The sequence below is a fragment of the Lolium rigidum genome, chromosome 4, assembly GCF_022539505.1.
Source record: "Lolium rigidum isolate FL_2022 chromosome 4, APGP_CSIRO_Lrig_0.1, whole genome shotgun sequence".
Lineage (NCBI taxonomy): Eukaryota > Viridiplantae > Streptophyta > Magnoliopsida > Poales > Poaceae > Lolium > Lolium rigidum.
The window spans coordinates 254,957,461-254,977,281 of record NC_061511.1 but is presented as its reverse complement, the minus strand read 5'-3'; the positions used below and the strand labels follow the sequence as shown (position 1 = coordinate 254,977,281).

Sequence of the window (19,821 nt, the reverse complement as noted above, 5' to 3'; positions counted from 1 at the left end):
CTCTCAACGGGAGTTGGGCGCGGCGAAGAGTAATCCTTTGACGAGCCGACTGCACCCTTGACCTGAAAACTGACAAAGTCACTGCCGGCCAAAGCTTAACTTGCAGCGTCACTGGGAGACAGGGCTGGATGTCCTCGAGGATGCCCTTGATTGCCTCGGGGTTCTCGACCAGGGTTTCGACCGAGGAGGAGAGCAAAACTTTGAGACGCTGGAGCGGGCCATCGACCGAGCTAGGGTCTGGTTCTTCACCTGCTTTGGAGACAGCTGGCTCGATGGAGTCGGGGTCGAACGTCAGCAAACTTGAAGGATCACACCCCTGACAGACGAGCAAGAGCAGCATGAGCATACGACAAAGGAAAAGGGGTAGGCCCGAGAGAGAGGAGCTTACCTCTCCCAACAAAGGAAGGGAAGCCGATGTTGTGACAATCGGCTTTGCGGTAGTCTGGGCCAGGTTAGCCACTTGGTCAGTCACGCTTGGCGAGTTGGATAGGCCGAGGGTAGCAGATGGCATCGGCACCTCTTCAACGTCCCCGCTAGAGGTCCCATTAGTCTGCAAGGGAAATGGTGAGGCAATCCAATTAGTAACGAGGCGATATGGAACACGAGCTGTTGAGGTAATTACATTTGAAACTTCCTGGCTCGGCGAGGAGGCTTGTGGGCCTGTGCGAGCCCGTTTGACGCATCGACGCTTCATGCGTGACCTTGTTTGGATCGGAGCCTGAAGGACAGCAGGCTCGGGAGTCAACCTTTTCCTAGAAGCCGACGTTGGCGAATCCGTCTGGCTCTGTGTGGTGGATCTTTCTGTATCGCCTGGGGAGGAATCCCTTGGACCGGACTCGTGCTCCTCACTCGGAGTTCTCTTCATGGAAGCCTCGAAAGAAGAGATACAACCATGTTATAGAGGTTGGGAAGGCAAATGTGTTCGGTCAAGACACGGATCAACTTACGTGCAAGCTTTCCCGGGCGGAGCTTTGCGCTTCGTGGTCTTCCCGACGGCCACCTTCCTCACCGCCGTCCTCGCCCGAGTCGAGGCTCTGGGGGCAACCGGCCCCGAAGATGCTTTACTCTTGGGAGCCGATTTCGGTGAAATCGGCTGGCTCTGCATTATGACTTTCTTCAGAGGTGGCGAGCTCTGGCAGAAGAGAACCACTAGGGCCGGAGGAAGGAATACAAAGGGGGAGCCATCGACTTGCGGGGGAACTGGGCCATCTTGTTGCTGCCAGGAGATGGAGTCAGGTCACGGACAATCACTATAAGCGGTTACAAGAAATATTTGAGTAATGCTACCTGGTCTGCGGGGGCGTCATACTCGGCATCAAGTTGTCTCAGCAGCGGTCCTAAAGCCCTTCTGAAGACATGGGTCTTCCACATGGACCACCAAGTCTCGAAGCCGTCGGTGGTAAAGGAGAAACGGAGGTCATGGGGAATTGGAATGGCCAAAGCATCAAAGAAGGTATAACACCTTTGGCCAGTAAGGATGTGAGGCAGTTCAGCTCTGCTGGCTGTCAGGTGGTGTAAGAAGAAATGTGGAGGCACCTGCCCAAGACCGAGCTGACGGGCTACCACTACCGGTTGATAACTCTCATAACCAGGCTTGATGATCCGGTTCGAGGTACTCATACCAACGGGGAGGAAGCAAGGACGAATCATGATGGAATACAGATGCTGGGTGCTAGCGTCATCGGCAAAGTTATCCAATCGAAAGGAGACTGGATTTTCAAAATTCTCCTGGCTCAAGTATAAGGAAAGAACAGGGGATTGTCCAAACCTTGGAAGAAGATCTTGAACCACCCCGCCGCTTCCTTGGGGATCGACCGCCGCCCGGGAGACCATACAAAGCTTGGCCATAGCCGGTGCATCGGATATCCTTTCCATTAGCATCCGGAAAGGTGCAGGGAGGTCGAGGTGGGAAGTCCGGGATCCGGTGCCGAAAGTATAGTTGCGCCCATAACCGAATAAACCACCGGGGACCGCCGCTTTAATCGTCTTTTGGGAGAACAAGCTTGACGGACATCGCTTGAAGAGATCGATAGACCTCTCCAAGAAACAGCTTGCCTAGGCCAAGATGGGTGCCTTTGGCCGCCTCATAGGCTAGGGAAAGGTAATTCTTGGTAGGGGCAAGTGATGGGCCACGGAATATGAAGTGTTCCAACCAAAAGTTCGTGAAGGCCGTGTGTTCTCTCTCCGTCACAGTGGCCTTTGGTCTTCATATAACGATTGAGGTAGGCACCCCAACCGGTACACTCTTTTTAGAAGAAAGGGTGAAAGGGACTTTCGGCAGCTTTAAATGCAGAAGGGCTTGGGGATGCAATGTCTAGGCTCGTGATCATGGCCACATCCAAGCAGGTTGGTGTCATAGGGCCGTGGCCAAACATGAAGCAGCTCAGATGCGTCGTACTCGTAAGTAGCCGATGGTTTTCGTAATATTTTCATTCTTCTCAAGAGGAGACAATGATAATGACAGGGCATCGGCTATCCCTATGGCTTCCCGTGTGGCATAATGGGTTTTGGATACTCTATTGTACCATGTCACCCAACCCTCGGGAGGATTAGGCCAGTGCTCGCAGTGCAGTCGGCCCAGGAGGTCAGATCTAAGTTCTGATTCACGAGGGGGATTCTGTTAGCTTCGCATGAAATTAAGAGGGCGGGGCTCTCGGAAGAACGAGGACCGAGGCACATAGAATTTGCGAGAGAAGGATGTGGCAGCAGGATGTCTGAGACCTAAAATTGATAGTGGAATAGAACATTAATTCAGGTGTTTGCTGTTTACTCCTAACATTGATGCACGGGACAAGGGGGCTGTTGAGGAGTACCTTCAGACCGGAGACCATGGCGTTGGCGTTGGATGATTCCGCCATTGGATGCGCCGAGGAATCGTGACGGCGCGGCCGAGATCTGAGATTCGTAGAGCTGCCGGGCGGCGATTTGGGGATCTGAGTTTCTCAGACGAAGAGCGCAGGTTACCGTTTGGAGGGGCAGTTAGATTGGCCTTGCTCCCGTTTTATCGTAGAGGCTGATGTGGCACCATCGGCTCTTTTGGGGAGTGCTTGACTCTGGCTATCGGTAAAGTTGGGTGAGGATATTCCTTCATTTTAAGATGAAGTTTTTAGATTGGTGATATAGTCAAGGAGGCAAGACGCCACGACATGACCCGACGAAGGAAAGCATAATGATTTTGGAAATGTCATTTCCAAAACCAGGGGGGCATGTGTTATCACCAGAATTTGACCGAGTCAGAGGTGGGCCGCGATCAAGATGGGTTTGAAGATTATACATAGAAGAAATATGTGAATCGGCCTTATATGCAAAGTTTGGGCTAGTTTGCCCTTGTATCTGTAACATATTAGATTACGTGTCGGTTAGGAGGTAGAGTTTTACCCGTGCACGGTTAGGTGCACGCCTGAATTAGAAAGTCCTTTGGACTATAAATATGTATCTAGGGTTTATGAAAACAACAACCAACGTTCAACACAAATCAATCTCGGCGCATCGCCAACTCCTTCGTCTCGAGGGTTTCTCCTGGTAAGCACCATGCTGCCTAGATCGCATCTTGCGATCTAGGCAGCACAAGCTTATTACGTTGTTCATGCGTTGCTCGTGCTGAAGCCCTTTTGATGGCGAGCAACGTAGTTATCTTAGACGTGTTAGGGTTAGCATTGTTCTTCGTATCATATGCTGTCGTAGTGCAACCCTTATGCATCTAGCCGCCCTTACACCTATCTTAGGTGTAGGGACGGCACCCCGCTTGATCATTATTTAGTAGATCCAATCCGTTACGGTTGCTCCTTGTTCTTCAAGGATTAGTTTAATATCCACAATAGTTAGGCCCTACAAAGGGTTGGAGGATCCAGCGGCGTGTAGGGTGAAGTTTGCTAGCCCTAGACAGGACGTTCCGAGGATCAACCTCGTGTTGGTTTTTAGGCCCTGTCTAGGATCGGCTTACGATCACCGTACGCGAGCGCGAGGCCCAATCGTGAGTAGGATGATCCGATTATGCGGTGAAAACCCTAAATTGTTGTAGATCGCTTTAGCTTTATCTTGATCAAGCAGGACCACCATATATTCGTACACCTCGTGCGAATCATGGGTGGATCGGCTCTTTGAGCCGATTCACAGGACAACCTGAGAGCCGATCGAGGCTCGTATTTAACGTTTACGTGTATGCCATGCAGAAACTAAGCGAGGCATCATCCAACACCTTCCCCGACCAGTATAGGTCAGGTGGCACGCCCGTGATCTAGCATCGGACGTGTGACCAGAAGGCTTTGCGGGCCGTCGCTCTGAGGGACTGGGGCCAGCCGCAGCCCTAGTTGTTCCCGGCTCTACGGTGTTGCCAGTCGCTGCCCGCCGGTGGGTTTCTGACCGCAACAATATAACAATAGCATAATTATTCTCACAAGTTTTACTCATAGGTAATATTTCAAGAGAATCCACAGGAACATAACATTCAACCTCTTTCGGTAAGCATGGAGGACAATCAAATAATGTAAGAGATAAAGAGTTACTCTCATTAGAAGGTTGGCATGGGTAGCTAATCCATTCTTCCTCCTTTGGTTCGTCGCTCTCTTCTTCTTTTTCATCCAATGAGCTTTCGGGTTCATCAATTTCCTCCTCGCTTTCATCCAATGCGCTTTTAGGTTCATCAATTTCTTCTTCCACAGGTTCCTGCAAATTGTGAGTGCATTCTTGTGCATTGATGTGTCTCTCTTTATAATCAAGGATATAAGGATTCCTACTGTAGCATTCTATGCAAGAATTAAGGATGGTAGAGACATAATCTTTAAGGTCCTTACAAATAGCACAAGTTTCATAATTCTCAACCATGAAGGATTCTATCTCGGAGGCTCCCATAAATAAGACAAATTGTTCTACCTCTTCGAACCCATAATGAATATAGCAATCCGATTATAGTTCTTAATAAAATATTCCTCACTAAAGCCACATTGAAATTTAAGATGTTTAGTATCCTGTTGAGAGCAACAGTTTATATCATGGCGTCTAAGCAAGATTCTAGCAATTGTATTCAATTTTTCTATCATAGCACTCATTATTCTACCAGTTCTTGATTCTCTATAATTATTATAACATTCTATAAGCTCCAAGTAGGTTGTTGGTTCTCCCATAACAACAGTTTTTAATTTTTAGGTTTTTCAAATTTTTATGGATTTTTGGGTATATGAGAAAAGTAAAACAAGACAAAAATAAACTAGATAATAGTAAACTAAGAAAAATAAAACAAGACAAAAATAAACTAAGCAAAAAGAAACTAGACAAAAGTAAACTAAGAAAAAGAAAATAAAATAAAATAGAGAGAGAGGTAGAGTGTACTCCCAGTGTGAACTTATGAGTAGAGCTATGTCACTCGCAAGCAACGGCGCCTGTAAAATAGTCTTGATGACCCACAAGTATAGGGGATCGCAATGGCTCTTCGAGGGAAGTAAAACCAAAATTTATTGATTCGACACAAGGGGAGGTAAAGAATACTTATAAGCCTTAACAACCGAGTTGTCAATTCAGCTGCACCTGGAAAAGCACTAGCAACATGGGTGATGTGAAAGTAGCAATGATATGAGAGCAAGAGTAACAAGTAACACAAAGCAGCAAAGTAATAGTAATATGAGAGCAATGGCACCGTGAAAACTAGTCAATGACATGTAGAACAAGTATATGATGATGAAAGATGGACCGGGGTTCCCAACTATCTACACTAGTGGCAACTCTCCAATAACAAGTGTTGGGTGAACAAATTACAATGGGCAATTGATAGGATTTGAAATAGCATTAAGACAGTAATATCAAGATCATTAATCATGTAGGCATGTTTCCCAATTATAGTCGTACGTGCTCGCAATGAGAAACTTGCACAACATCTTTTGTCCTACCAACATGGTGGCAGCCGGCCTCAAGGGAATCTACTCGGATATTAAGGTACTCCTTTTAATAGAGCACCGGAGCAAAGCATTAACACTCCGTGAAAACATGTGATCCTCACATCACCGCCATCCCTCCAGTTGTCCCGATTTCGTCACTTCGGGGCCTTTGGTTCCGGACAGTGACATGTGCATACAACTTGTAGATACAATCTAAGCAATAAGTATAGAGCTTAAATCTAAGATCATGCCACTCGGGCCCTAGTGACAAGCATTAAGCATAACAAGATTGCAAGCAACAATAACTTCATAAACTTTGTAGATAGACAATCATAACGTAACAATCCATCGGATCCCGACAAACACAACACCGATTACATCGATGAATCTCAATCATGTAAGGCAGCTCATGAGATCATTGTATTGAATTACATGGGGGAGAGAATACCAACTAGCTATAGCTAGAACCCGTAGTCCATGGGGGAACTACTCACGGAGCATGATGGAGGCGATGGCGTTGATGAAGATGGCTTCCGGGGGCACTTCCCCGTCCCGGCAGGTGCCGAAACAGAGAGTCTCGTCCCCCGAATTGGAGTTTCGCGATGGTGGCGGCGCCCCGGAGTCTTTCTCGGAGTTTCGTCAAGTGGTACGGTGTTTTTAGGTCGAAAGAGATTTTATAGGCGAAGAGGCGGCGCAGGAGGCACTGGGGCTCCCCACCATAGGCCGGCGTGGGCCCGTGCCAGGCCGCGCCGCCTTATGGTGTGGTGGCCCTCCGGCCCCTCTCCGACTCTTCTGGTGTCTCGGAGCCTTCCGGGAAAAATAGGAGGTTTGGCGTTGATTTCGTCCAATTCCGAGAATATTGCCCGAACAGCCTTTTCGGGAACCAAAACGCAGTAAAACAGGAACTCGACACCGTGGCATCTTGTTAATAGGTTAGTTCCGGAAAACGCATAAAAACATTATAAAGTGCAAGCAAAACATGTAAGTATTGTCATAAAACAAGCATGGAACGACAGAAATTATGGATACGTCGGGGACGTATCAGTGCGTAATGTAATCAACACAAATATCCTTAGACAAAGCATCGATGTTTTATCCCTAGTGCCAATAGCACATCCACATCCTAAGAACTTTCTGTCACTGTCCCAGATTTAATGGAGGCATGAATCCACTATCGAGCATAAATACCCCCTCTTGGAGTCACAACTATCAACTTGGCCAGAGCCTCTACTAGCAACGGAGAGCATGCAAGAACATAAATAACATATATGATAGATTGATAATCAACTTGACATAGTATTCAATATTCATCGGATCCCAACAAACACAACATGTAGAATTACGTATAGATGATCTTGATCATGATAGGCAGCTCACAAGATCTAACATGATAGCACAATGAGGAGAAGACAACCATCTAGCTACATGCTATGGACCCATAGTCCAGTGGGTGGACTACTCACACATCGATAAGGAGGCGATCATGGCGATGAAGAGACCTCCGAGAGATGATTCCCCTCTCCGGCAGGGTGCCGGAGGCGATCTCCTGAATCCCCCGAGATGGGATTGGCGGCGGCGTCTCTGGAAGATTTTCCGTATCGTGGCTCTCGGTACTGGGGGTTTCGCGACGAAGACTTTAAGTAGGCGGAAGGGCAGATCAAGGGGCGTCACGAGGGGCCCACACAACAGGCCGGCCCGGCCAAGGCTTGGGCCGCGCCGCCCTAGTGTGGCGCCACCTCGTGGCCCCACTTCGTTTCCTCTTCGGACTTCTGGAAGCTTCGTGGAAAAATAGGCCCCTGGGCGTTGATTTCGTCCAATTTCAAGAATATTTCCTTACTAGGATTTCTGAAACCAAAAACAAAGCAGAAAACAACAACTGGCTCTTCGGCATCTCGTCAATAGGTTAGTGCCGGAAAATGCATAATAATGACATAAAGTGTGTATAAAACATGTGAGTATCATCAATAAAGTAGCATGGAACATAAGAAATTATAGATACGTTTGGAACGTATCACATATCATGAAGTTACAAGAAAAGAAAACAAGCATGACATATTGACACTTACTCCACTTCTGTAACTAGCTACAAGCAAACAAAGAAAACTCTCGAGAGCTCAAACTCTATCTTGTATGATGTCATGACTAGAAATTCCGATAAACATCCATGACTACAAGGCACGCGATTCCTTAAGACTTCACGAAAAGGTCAGATGAGATGTTGATACTCAGCATATCCTATTTTGTCGCGAAGCTACAGGTGTCCCACGCGCGTTCCAAGCTAACCGACATCTTCAAGACGCGGTCGAAACAAAACGGCAGCTACAAGGCGCAATGTAATCCGTCACGCCATGCCATATGCGTTTCTACTCACTCCCAGCGGCAACGATGTGCTATAAGTTACCAAAAAGATCCACACGCAAAGGTCTCGAGTATATCGAAACGGCTACCCCATGCGCTTTTTCCGGCATTGTAATTATATGTGTCATATATAAATTTTAATTCTACCTCGCTAATGTGGTAAAGCCAAAATTAACATATGCAAACTGAACCATATGTCTAATAAGTTACCAACAACCTTAAGAGTACATGGAAATGATTTATTGATCGGTACGTGACTACATGCTATTCTTGTCCCATCGCACGCTGTTTTTTTTTTGAGTTTTGAGATAGTAATATAAGTTTTACCTCTCTAATAAGCCATAACATGTATTGTATCTCTTTAGATCATAAATAAAGTATTAAGTGATACCACCTAAATATTACACTTTACTTCTATCAATATTCTCGTAAGTAAGTTCACCTAGTTCCACCCTAAAATTTTATCTTGGTCTACTTACAACAATCCTATCATGAAGTTGCAAGTAAAAAAAGAGCATGCATATTGACACTTACTCCAAGTAAAAATAAAACTCTCAAAAGTTTAATAAACTCTATCTTATCCGATGCCATGACGCGTCAGAAATTCCGATGAACTTCAATGGATACAAGGTACATGATTCCTTCAGACCTCACGAAAAGGTCAGATGAGATGCTGATACTCAGCATATCCTATTTTGCCGCCAAGCTACAGGTATCCCACGCGCGTTCCAAGCTAACCGACATCTTCAAGACGCGGTCGAGACAAAACGACAGCTACAAGGCGCGATGTAATCCGTCACGCCATGCCATATGCGTTTCTACTCACTCCCGGCGGCAACGGCGTGCTATAAGTTCCCAAAAAAAAATCCACACGCAAAGGTCTCGAGTATATCGAAACGGCTACCCCATGCGCTTCTTCCGGCATCGTAATTATATGTGCCATATATAAATTTTAATTCTGCCATGCTGTTGTGGTAAAGCCAAAATATATAATTTGAATGGGGGTGAAGTTATGGAGCACCTCTGCAGCAACATTTTCTTCTTTGAGAGTGATTATATTCGCATGGACATGTACATTTTTTTCCTATGGAATGAGAGTAATAATACAATAAATTCCACACTCCAAAGTGAGGACGATGTTCAGCATCAACCGACGGCTCACGTGGTACAGCTCCGCAGCCCGATTGAAGGTGGTAGGCTCGCCGAGGCGGCGACAGTGCTGCGGTGTTGCGGTACCCCATGCAAATTTGCCATGCCATGCAGCTCCCCACCTGACGCCGTCGCTGACGTGGCGCAGCATCCACAGCTGGATCGCGCACAAGTAACCCTTTCCCCCCAATCCACATCTTCCTCCCACACTTCTCCCTCCCTCCAATTATTTTTCTCTCCCCTCTCTCTCTCTTCTCTGCACCACCACCATCAGCAAAGCCAAGTGGGGGCGAAAATCCCCCATGTCTCCATCCCTCGCCGGCCCAGATCCCCGCCTCGCCGGCGCAGACGCGTAGCCCGCCCGACCGATGGGCGGGGAGGCCCCGGAGCCGGGCCGCCTGACCCGCGCGCTGAGCATCCTCGACGGCAGCGGCGTCCCGGAGGAGGCGCTGCACCTGGTGCTCGCCCACGTCGACGACCCGCGCGACCGGGAGGCCGCCTCGCTCGCCTGCCGCCGCTGGCACCGCATCGACGCGCTCACGCGGAAGCACGTCACCGTGCCCTTCTGCTACGCGGTGTCCCCGGCGCGCCTGCTCGCGCGCTTCCCAAGCCTCGAGTCGCTCGCCGTCAAGGGCAAGCCGCGCGCCGCCATGTTCGGCCTCATCCCCGACGACTGGGGCGCCTACGCGCAGCCCTGGGTCGCCCACCTCGCCGCCCCGCTCGAGTGCCTCAAGGCGCTCCACCTGCGCCGCATGGTCGTCACCGACGACGACCTCGACGCCCTCGTCCGCGCCCGCGGCCACATGCTGCAGGAGCTCAAGCTCGACAAGTGCTCCGGCTTCTCCACCGACGCGCTACGCCTCGTCGCACGCTCCTGCAGGTAAAAAACACCTTCGCTACTTGCTACGAACTCACTCATACCTCTATTGGCTCCGATCTGCGACTGGCACGCACAAGCAAGCCGGATTTAGGATATAGCCACTGGCTGCACAATCGTGCTGCTGGATGTCCCGAAATAGGAGGGGCAATCATGGAGCGCCGATCTAATAACTGCTTTCTCCAAGTAGAAACTAGTTCTACTTCTACGTAGGATAGGACGGGTGGTGTTTGCCCAAAGTAGCTCGAGATCTGGATGCCTCCTATCCTATTGTTTGTAGGGCATACTGCTCTCTGTACTCTCCTCCTCGCATGACGACGACGAGACACGATGGTAAATGGTGGAACAATACAATACAAACCATACCATAGCATAGCAGAGTTCATTGCCTTATTACAGTTGCATCTGCATGGTTAGAGTTTGTTGCCTTGTAACTGTACTGCAACTACTACTTTGTGCCTTCTGTTTCCTTCCTAATAAGTGATTAATTCGATGTTCTCAGCTTCTGTCTGTTGGTGATGATGAATCAGAGTCCATTTCACAGCATTTATTCCTCTTAAGAGCATCTCCAACAGAGGCTCTAAAATTTGGCGCTGTAAAAGTCGTTTGCAGCGCGCTCGATTCGGATATAGCGCGCGGCGCCGACGCGTGCTTCGCCAGAGGCTCTATTTTACAGCGCAACCACGAAGCCGAAAAACAACCCTTCACCAGAGGCTGTAAAATAGAGCTCCACAAACAAGTTTCTTCAACATTCATAGAACAAACAAGATCAAACAGGCTACAAATAAATCTGAAAAATTCAACTAAATTACCGTGCATTATCCATGTAGCTAGAAATTGATATAGCTAGCAAGCTAGCAATCGAATCTCCATGTGCGGCCGGCCGAAATTAGTTCGTGCGTGCGTGCGCGGCCACATCAATTGAGTCCGCGCGCGGCCGAACCGAGTCTAGCTAGCCACAACAATCGAAATCGAGTCCGTGCCTCGCGTGCGCGGCCGGCGGAGCTCGCAGCCGCGGCGGCCAACGGAGCTCGTAGCGCGGCGGCCGGCGGAGCTCGCAGCGGGGCCGACGGAGCTCGCAGGGCGGCGGTCGACGGAGCCTCGGCAGGCGGCGGCCGGCGGAGCTTGCAGTGAGGCCGGCGGAGCTCGCAACACGGCGGCCGACGGAGCTCGCACGGCGGCCGACGGAGCTCGCAGCAGCGGCGGCCGTGTGGAGCTCGCAGGGAGGCGGCCGACGGAGCTCGCGGGGCGACGGCCGGCGGAGCTCTGCGGGAGGCGGCCGGCGAAGCTTGCAGCACGGCGGCCGGTGGAACTCGCGATGCGCGCGGCCGGCGAGCAGCAGCAGTTCTTTTTCGCGCGAGCGGTTCCAGCCTACAGCCGCGCGGTAGCCGGCGCACTAGATATGCCGCTTTGGATAGCGCAAACTACCGCGCGCACTAAAATATTTACAGCGCGACCTATTTTACAGCGTCTGCTGGAGGGCGCAAAAACGCGTTTAGCGCTGTATATTGGCAGTTTTTTTAGCGCGCGCCTAGTTTACAGCCTCTGTTGGAGATGCTCTAAGTAATTTGCAAGAGATCGTCATCAAATCTGGCAGGAACAAAGCATTAGTGATTGACTTGACCAAAGCTTAACTCGTCTCTTACTCGAATAGTACAGTCACCAGTTGTTTGTTGTTGCTGTTATACCAGTTAATTCTAGAATAGGAAAAACTATTATGTAGTGTCAGGCTGACTATATTTGCTACATGAGTTTACCTTTTCAAAATTAGTTGTAGTTTCCTGTGCATAGAGTTTGTTGCCTTGTAAGTGTACTGTAACTACATTGTGCTTTATGTTTCCTTCATAATTGGTGATTAATTTAATGTGCCAAGTTTCTGGTTGATGATGATGATGATGCATAAGAGTCCATTTCACAGCATTTATTCCTCTTTAAGCAATTTGCAAGAGGTCACCAAATCTGGCAGGAACAAAGTGTAGGGAACAAAGCATTAGTGATTGAAATGACCAAAGCTAGCTCGTCTTTTACTCAAACCGTATTGTTGTACAGCATTAATAGTCAGCTGTGTTGTTGTTTCTGTTATACCAGTTAATTCTAGACTAGGATGTATTATGTAGTGTCAGACTGACTATATTTACATGAGTTTCCTTTTTTTTTTAACTAGTTATAGTTTCCCCATTCTAACATTGGATACGTTCTATAAAAAAAAACTAGAGTTACTAGAAAGAACAGTTGATTTCGTTGTTGAGTGTATTCTGGTTTCTGAATGAAACAAATGGAAGTAAGCAAATCAAACAAAAGAGGTATTCTATAATAGGAAGTATTATTCACTTGACCAAAGCTAGTTGTACAGCATTAACAGTCAGCTGTTTGTTGCTTCTTTTATATCAGTTAATTCTGGAATAGGAAGTATTACTGACTTGACCAAAGCTAGTTCGTCTTTTACTCGAATCGTCCATATTTGCATGAGTTTTACTTTTTAAAATTAGTTATAGTTTGGTCATCCTGACGAGGTCATTGAATACGTTCTATAAAAAACTAGAGTTACTAAAATGCAAAAGTTAAAAAATAAATCTAGTTGGCTTCATTGTTGGATGTATTCTGAATGAAGCAAAAGATCTATTTAAGATCATGCCACCATTTTCATCCATTTTGATGAATTTGGTACAAAAAATTTCTCCAAAAGAACCCCAAATTTGGTAAGCTATAAATGCTTTCAATGATTCATGCATGCCACTTAATAAAATGCAAAGAGCAGATTATATTGACTTCACTTTGAAGACTACTGAGCTGGCCAACAAAAGCTCAAAAACAACTTGGGCACTAGAATATTACTTCGTTATTTATCTAAGCCGGTAATACATTTCTTACGTAATTGTAGTACTACATTTGTTTTCCATGTTGGTCACCACTTACCACATTTGGTAGTATTTATGCTGCTATAAGCTACATTTGTTTCTCTTCAGTGCACTTCTTTATTCTGTAACCACCCTAATTTGAATGCTTTGGTTGTTAGTATCTTGCTAAGATCACTGCACTAACATGTTACACGAAATTCAGCAGATCACTGAGAACTTTGTTTCTGGAAGAATGTACAATTACTGATAATGGCACTGAATGGCTCCATGACCTTGCTGCCAACAATCCTGTTCTAGTGACCTTGAACTTCTACTTGACTTACCTCACAGTGGTGCCAGCTGACCTCGAGCTTCTGGCCAGGAATTGCAAGTCACTAATTTCACTGAAGATTAGCGACTGTGACCTTTCAGATTTAATTGGATTTTTCCAAATAGCTACATCATTGGAAGAATTTGCTGGAGCGGAAATAAGTGAGCAAGGGGAGCTCAGAAAGTATGCAGATGTTAAACTTCCTTCAAAGCTTTGCTCCTTTGGACTTACTTTCATGGGGACGAATGAGATGCATATAATCTTCCCCTTTTCTGCTGTACTCAAAAAGCTTGATTTGCAGTACACTTTCCTCACCACTGAAGACCATTGCCAGCTCATCGCAAAATGTCCCAACTTATTAGTTCTTGCGGTAATGATGGTGCTTGTACATTGAGACGATATATAATTAGTGATCTCATTTAGTTATTGGTACTAATAACTTAAATTTGCTTGACAGGTGAGGAATGTGATTGGAGATAGAGGATTAGGGATTGTTGCAGACACATGCAAGAAGCTACAAAGGCTCAGGATTGAACGAGGGGATGATGAACCTGGTATGCAAGAAGAGGAAGGAGGAGTTTCTCAAGTTGGCCTAACAGCTGTAGCCGTAGGTTGCCGTGAACTGGAAAGCATAGCTGCCTATGTGTCTGATATCACAAATGGAGCCCTGGAATCTATTGGAACTTTCTGCAAAAATCTCTATGACTTCCGCATTGTCCTACTAGACAAACAAGAGAGGATAACAGACTTGCCACTTGACAATGGTGTCCGTGAGCTGCTGAGGGGTTGCACGAAGCTTCGGAGATTTGCGCTATACTTGAGACCAGGGGGGCTTTCAGATGTAGGCCTTAGTTATATTGGACAGCACAGTGGAACTATCCAGTACATGCTCCTGGGAAACCTTGGGGAAACCGACGGTGGATTAATCAGTTTTGCAGCGGGGTGCCGGAACCTACGGAAGCTGGAATTGAGGAGCTGTTGCTTCAGTGAGCGGGCTTTGGCTCTCGCTATGCTACAAATGCCTTCTCTGAGGTATGTATGGGTGCAGGGCTACAGAGCCTCTCAAACGGGCGGAGACCTCATGCTGATGGCAAGGCCCTTCTGGAACATAGAATTTACACCTCCCAGCACCGAGAATGCAGGTCGGCCGATGGAGGAGGATGGGCAGCCTTGTATCGATAGACATGCCCAGGTGCTTGCATATTGCTCACTTATTGGGAAGAGGTCGGACTACCCGCAATCTGTTGTTCCTTTGCATCCTGCGTGAATGTAAATACACTAAGCCGGTATCTTCCCGCTATGTTCTAGCCCCTGAGTTTGTCGGGAAATAAGGATGTTTGTATGTGGTTATTGTATGGATTTAGATAGCTAGCTGCTATGTACTGGAATAAGCGTAAGCGCATGCTATTTTTGCATAGGAAGATGTATACTACTATGTAACATTGTGCAGGTGCAACTGTGACGCTTCTGTGCATTCTCCCCGGATTTGTAACATTGGAAGTATGTAACTATATAAGCATGCCTGGTTTTCGCAGCCTACTTAAGTTTTCTGTTGTGCATAGATGTTCCCTGGAAAAACCTCTTGGTGAGTCGCATGCTGCACGATCTGTCTTGAGCATGATGTGCTCGTCTGTTGAAACTTTTGGGAACAGAGCAGGATCATGAGACTTGTAGAAACAGGAGGCATGCCACAAACTGCAGATGCAAGGCAGCATTTTGTAGTGAAAACCAAGAACAGCAGGTGAAGCAGCCCATGTTTGGCTTCATCGATGATGAGGTTTAAGTCGTGTCAAGGCATACAGCCCATGTTTGGCTTCATCGATGATGAGGTTTAAGTCGTGTCAAGGCATACTATACAATGCCCTGGATTTGGCGTCACTAGGCGAAAAACGCGACAGCGATTCATGACCGACGGATGAGCTATAAAATGACACGATCGAAGACTAAGCCTGGTGATTGATCAGTAGTTTGGCAGTGTGTACGTGACAGTGACAAGGGTGCTCATGTCACCATCGCCAAAAACTGTAGCATATCCGTGTAATGCACGCACCATAGGATACGGGCGGCGTCTTCGTGTACTCTAAGGTATACATAGGAATATCCGCCCAGATAAAAAAGAAGAGAAAAAGTTAGCAACTGCATCTCTATATACCAGTGGCCATGTTACCGACTGGTCTGTCATCAAGCCGATCATGTGCATAAGTTGTGAAGATGTCCACATGCACATTTCTTTTCGTTTATTTTTATATTTTTAATAAAGGAAGCATATTCACCCAGAACCAACTCGCATGTCTCCTTATACTTGAATAGCAGCATAATAATGATAGTGGTTTTTTTTAGAGTGCTTCCAATAGATCGCTTTTGGAGTTCTTGTATGATGTATCTAGATATCGTTATGAACTATTACATCCGTTTCAAAATAAGGGATATACAATGGTTAATAAAAGAGCGTCTTATCTTAGTCATTGCATGTAATTAGATAAGACAAAATAACATGTTATACAATGAGTTATCTCTTAGCATTGTCCCTATGATTATGGTTTGCATGCTCATTAAATTATGGCATGATTAAACCATGAACTAGAAAATAATGTCTAAGATAAGACATCTCGTAGAATGGAGAAAAATGGTTTATCTTTCTAGCTAAGAGATGATCTCTTAATTAAGAGAAACATGCCTCTTTTTTCAGTTTCTCACTCCACTAGCTTAACAGTTAGCCAAGTTATCCACAGTGGCATAGCTAAGATAAAAGCAATGTTCACGCTCTAAGTGTCGCGGATTTTTCTAGATAAATATATCCAGATGTATTTTAATGTTGCATGCAATGTTTACTACTCCCTCTGTCCGGTTTACAGAGCCTACACATAATATAAATTGTATAACTTATATCATTAGAAAGTAAAATATTTAAAACTTGTATCGCAGTGGTCAAATTTATAATCTAGAGATACGAATAAGATCTATAAACCTGAACGGAGATAGTATTCCTTTTCCAAAGGAGAGAAATTCTGCCGTTGGCGTCGACCAAAGCCCAGACACACACTGACAAAATCACGCCGTCACCACGTCACAAGGTGTTTGAAACGGTTATCCCCAAGTGCAAGTGGCGCCATCAAACAGATAGACAGTTCGCCTCGTTTTCGTCGTGAGATCCACCCCATCTTCTCCACACTCGCTCGCTTCTGCTTACCACCATGGCGGCAGCGCAACGCGATGACCCCGCGCCGCTGTACAAGGACGCGTCGGCGCCGGTGGAGGCGCGCGTGCGCGACCTGCTGGCCCGGATGACGCTGCGGGAGAAGGCGGCGCAGATGGCCCAGATCGAGCGCACCGTCGTGTCGCCCCGCGCCCTCACGGAGCTCGCGGCCGGCAGCGTGCTCAACGCCGGCGGCAGCGCGCCCCGCGAGCGCGCCTCCCCGGCCGACTGGGCGCGCATGGTCGACGACATGCAGCGGCTCGCCCTCGCCTCCCGCCTCGCCGTCCCCATCCTCTACGGCACCGACGCCGTCCACGGCCACAACAACGTCTTCGGCGCCACCGTCTTCCCCCACAACGTCGGCCTCGGAGCCTCCAGGTACCCCAACCACCTGACGCCGTATGACACCCATTGCCCTCATCGGCACATTTAACCGTACCCCGTTGACTTCCAGAGACGCAGAGCTTGTGCGCAAGATCGGCGAGGCGACGGCGCTCGAGGTCCGCGCCACCGGCATACACTGGGCCTTCGCGCCCTGCCTCGCCGTGAGTCAAACTCAAATACCTTCCTGATTAACCGGCGGTGCCTATTTGAGTGAGGCCTCCCTGATATACCTTTGCTCTATCCCGTGGGCTACCTCCAGGTTTGCAGGGATCCGAGGTGGGGGAGATGCTACGAGAGCTACAGCGAGGACCCAGAGATCGTGCGCTCCTTGACCGGCATTGTCACCGGCTTGCAGGGCCAGCCACCGGCGGATCACCCTCATGGCTACCCGTTCCTGGCTTCGGTCAGGTAATTCCATTGGCGAGATCAGCCGTGACTTCTGCAGACGCCCACAACCTGTTTGTTCAAATGGTTAAACGTGGTTTGCAGGGAGAATGTGCTTGCTTGCGCCAAGCATTTCGTGGCGGATGGTGGCACTGACAAGGGGCTCAACGAGGGGAACACCATTTGCTCGCCAGAAGATTTGGAAAGGATCCACATGAAACCTTACCCTGATTGCATTACTCAGGGGGTGGCGACGGTCATGGCGTCCTACTCTAAGTGGAATGGGGAGCCATTGCATGGCAGCCGCTATTTGCTCACAGATGTTTTAAAGGGCAAGCTTGGCTTCAAGGTAGTAGATCGTGCACTATTTGATTGCTATTTTGATGCAAATAGTGACTATGAGCTGTCAAAAAAAGATTAGTGACTATGAATTGTGAACATGACACTATGACAGCGTGTGTGAACTGTTGTTTCAGGGTTTTGTGGTGTCAGACTGGGAGGGTATTGACAGGCTCTGCGAGCCTCGAGGGTTTGATTATCGCTACTGCATTGCACAGTCAGTTAATGCTGGAATGGATATGGTACTAGTTATATTACGTAGTCTGAAAATATACTCTACAGCGACCGGTTCTTTTGCATTTGCTGATCAATCTACAGATTATGATACCTCACAGATTTGAGAAATTCTTGGAAGATCTTGTGTTCTTGGTGGAGTCGGGGGAGATACCAATGTCACGGATTGATGATGCTGTTGAGCGGATTCTAAGGGTTAAGTTCATATCTGGAGTGTTTGAGCATCCATTTTCAGATCCATCTCTACTAGACAGTGTGGGTTGTAAGGTAGGTTATCGTTTCTATGCTTCTGCATCTTAACTGTCTCAAATTGCATATTTCTGATGATATACGATAAACTAAATTGTTCAACTTTCAGGAGCATCGGCTGCTGGCTCGGGAGGCTGTCCGGAAGTCTTTGGTGCTTCTGAAAAATGGCAAGAATCAGAAGGAAACGTTCCTTCCATTGGCCAAAAATGCAAAAAGAATACTCGTTGCAGGGACGCATGCTGACAATATCGGGTATCAGTGTGGTGGGTGGACAATAGCATGGCATGGAGACAGTGGAAAGATAACTATTGGTAAGAAAAGCTCGATTTTCTTTCGTATTACTTTTTAATTCGAGGGAGTATTTACAATTACCTTGGTACTGAAGAAACTGTTGCTCATTGAGAATTGTATTTACCAAGTAGTTAGGGATAATGTATGCCCGATTTTAAACTGCCATGATGCCTACAGATGTGAAGCTGTTGCTTCTAAGTTGAATTTTAAGGTGCTTGCAGTGGATCGTTCAAGTATTATGTTGTAGTTGTCTGTTTATGGACTGAAGGCATTGCCCCGCCTGTACTGAATGCCAAAATAAAATACAAGAGTCACCGGGATGGTAATTTACGAGTGCACATCCAGACAATCGCTGAAGAAATGCCACAACGCAAGCTACCATGAGCAGTTACTAACCATTCGTTTCAAGCCATGCACCACTTTTAATTTTGTTTTCTATTTATTAAAAATAGTTCCATCAAGTACAAGCAGCATAAAATCTGTACTCTGCATAATATTATGTTAAGAAACAGACATATGATATCGAAAGTTCTAAACCAACAGGTACAAGCATATTGGAGGCCATACAAGAAACCGTCGGAGTGGAAACAGAAGTTGTGCATGAGCAAAGCCCAACAGAAGCTATCCTTGAATCTGGAGGCTTTTCTTATGCAGTTGTTGTTGTTGGGGAGGTTCCTTATGCTGAATGGTTGGGAGACAGAACTGACCTTAGTATTCCCTTCAATGGTTCTGACCTTATTAATCGTGTTGCTAGTAAAGTCCCTACCCTAGTGATTGTGATATCTGGAAGGCCCTTGGTCATTGAGCCACAAGTACTGGAAAAGATAGATGCTCTTGTTGCTGCCTGGCTACCTGGAAGTGAGGGCATGGGAATTACTGATTGCCTCTTTGGAGATCATGATTTTGTGGGCACATTGCCTGTAACGTGGTATAGGTCTTCTGATCAATTGCCTATAAATGTAGGAGATGTTAAATATGATCCCTTGTTCCCTTTTGGATATGGGTTGAAAATGTTAAGAAGCGATGAAGTTTCACCGTGACCTCATCCTTGGTTTAGTTGGGCTTTGCTCATGCATAATCGTAATGTTACATTTGAATCGTAATGTTACTCATGTTGTACCTGTTGAGTGTTGGGTTATGTAAAGGAGAAATAATGTAGTGTTGAGAATTATGGTATAAGGTGTACAAACCATGTTTTCATATATATTCTTATATTTGAAAGGTGCTCCTTCAGTCACTTCATCATAAATATTTAGTTACTAGACTCTTTAATGGAGTATTCCGTTTTGGTTCGCTCATGTTACTTTGTACCGAAGGAAGCT

The 19,821-nt window shown here is 46.9% G+C and overlaps 2 protein-coding genes across 3 annotated transcripts; both read left to right on the top strand.

Annotated features, from left to right (window-relative positions):
* Positions 1 to 9,745: 9,745 nt before the first annotated feature.
* Positions 9,746 to 14,961, top strand: LOC124707543 (coronatine-insensitive protein homolog 1b-like). Of its 2 annotated transcripts, none has more exons than XM_047239207.1 (3): positions 9,746 to 10,257; positions 13,318 to 13,792; positions 13,880 to 14,961. In XM_047239207.1, the coding sequence occupies exons 1-3, from the start codon at positions 9,746 to 9,748 to the stop codon at positions 14,687 to 14,689; spliced, it is 1,797 nt and encodes a 598-aa protein (XP_047095163.1). In that variant the 3' UTR covers positions 14,690 to 14,961. The 2 variants fall into 2 exon arrangements, with proteins under 2 accessions (XP_047095163.1, XP_047095162.1); XM_047239206.1 differs by having other exon boundaries at positions 13,315 to 13,792.
* Positions 14,962 to 16,616: 1,655 nt separating this feature from the next.
* Positions 16,617 to 19,552, top strand: LOC124650287 (beta-glucosidase BoGH3B-like). The gene is made up of 8 exons (XM_047189834.1): positions 16,617 to 16,996; positions 17,073 to 17,163; positions 17,262 to 17,410; positions 17,492 to 17,735; positions 17,863 to 17,967; positions 18,044 to 18,226; positions 18,318 to 18,519; positions 19,043 to 19,552. Exons 1-8 carry the CDS (start codon positions 16,617 to 16,619, stop codon positions 19,537 to 19,539), a joined length of 1,851 nt encoding a protein of 616 aa, XP_047045790.1. The 3' UTR covers positions 19,540 to 19,552.
* The last annotated feature ends 269 nt before the right edge of the window (positions 19,553 to 19,821 follow it).

What these genes read in the sequence shown, in the direction of transcription:
- LOC124707543 (XM_047239206.1), top strand. Translation starts at nt 9,746, where the DNA reads ATGGGCGGGGAGGCCCCGGAGCCGGGCCGCCTGACCCGCGCGCTGAGC. An exon ending in CTCGTCGCACGCTCCTGCAG is followed by an intron (nt 10,258 to 13,314) that starts GTAAAAAACACC and finishes CACGAAATTCAG; the next exon opens with CAGATCACTGAGAACTTTGT. An exon ending in CCAACTTATTAGTTCTTGCG is followed by an intron (nt 13,793 to 13,879) that starts GTAATGATGGTG and finishes TTTGCTTGACAG; the next exon opens with GTGAGGAATGTGATTGGAGA.
- LOC124650287 (XM_047189834.1), top strand. Translation starts at nt 16,617, where the DNA reads ATGGCGGCAGCGCAACGCGATGACCCCGCGCCGCTGTACAAGGACGCG. An exon ending in AGGGCAAGCTTGGCTTCAAG is followed by an intron (nt 17,736 to 17,862) that starts GTAGTAGATCGT and finishes CTGTTGTTTCAG; the next exon opens with GGTTTTGTGGTGTCAGACTG. An exon ending in TAGACAGTGTGGGTTGTAAG is followed by an intron (nt 18,227 to 18,317) that starts GTAGGTTATCGT and finishes TTCAACTTTCAG; the next exon opens with GAGCATCGGCTGCTGGCTCG.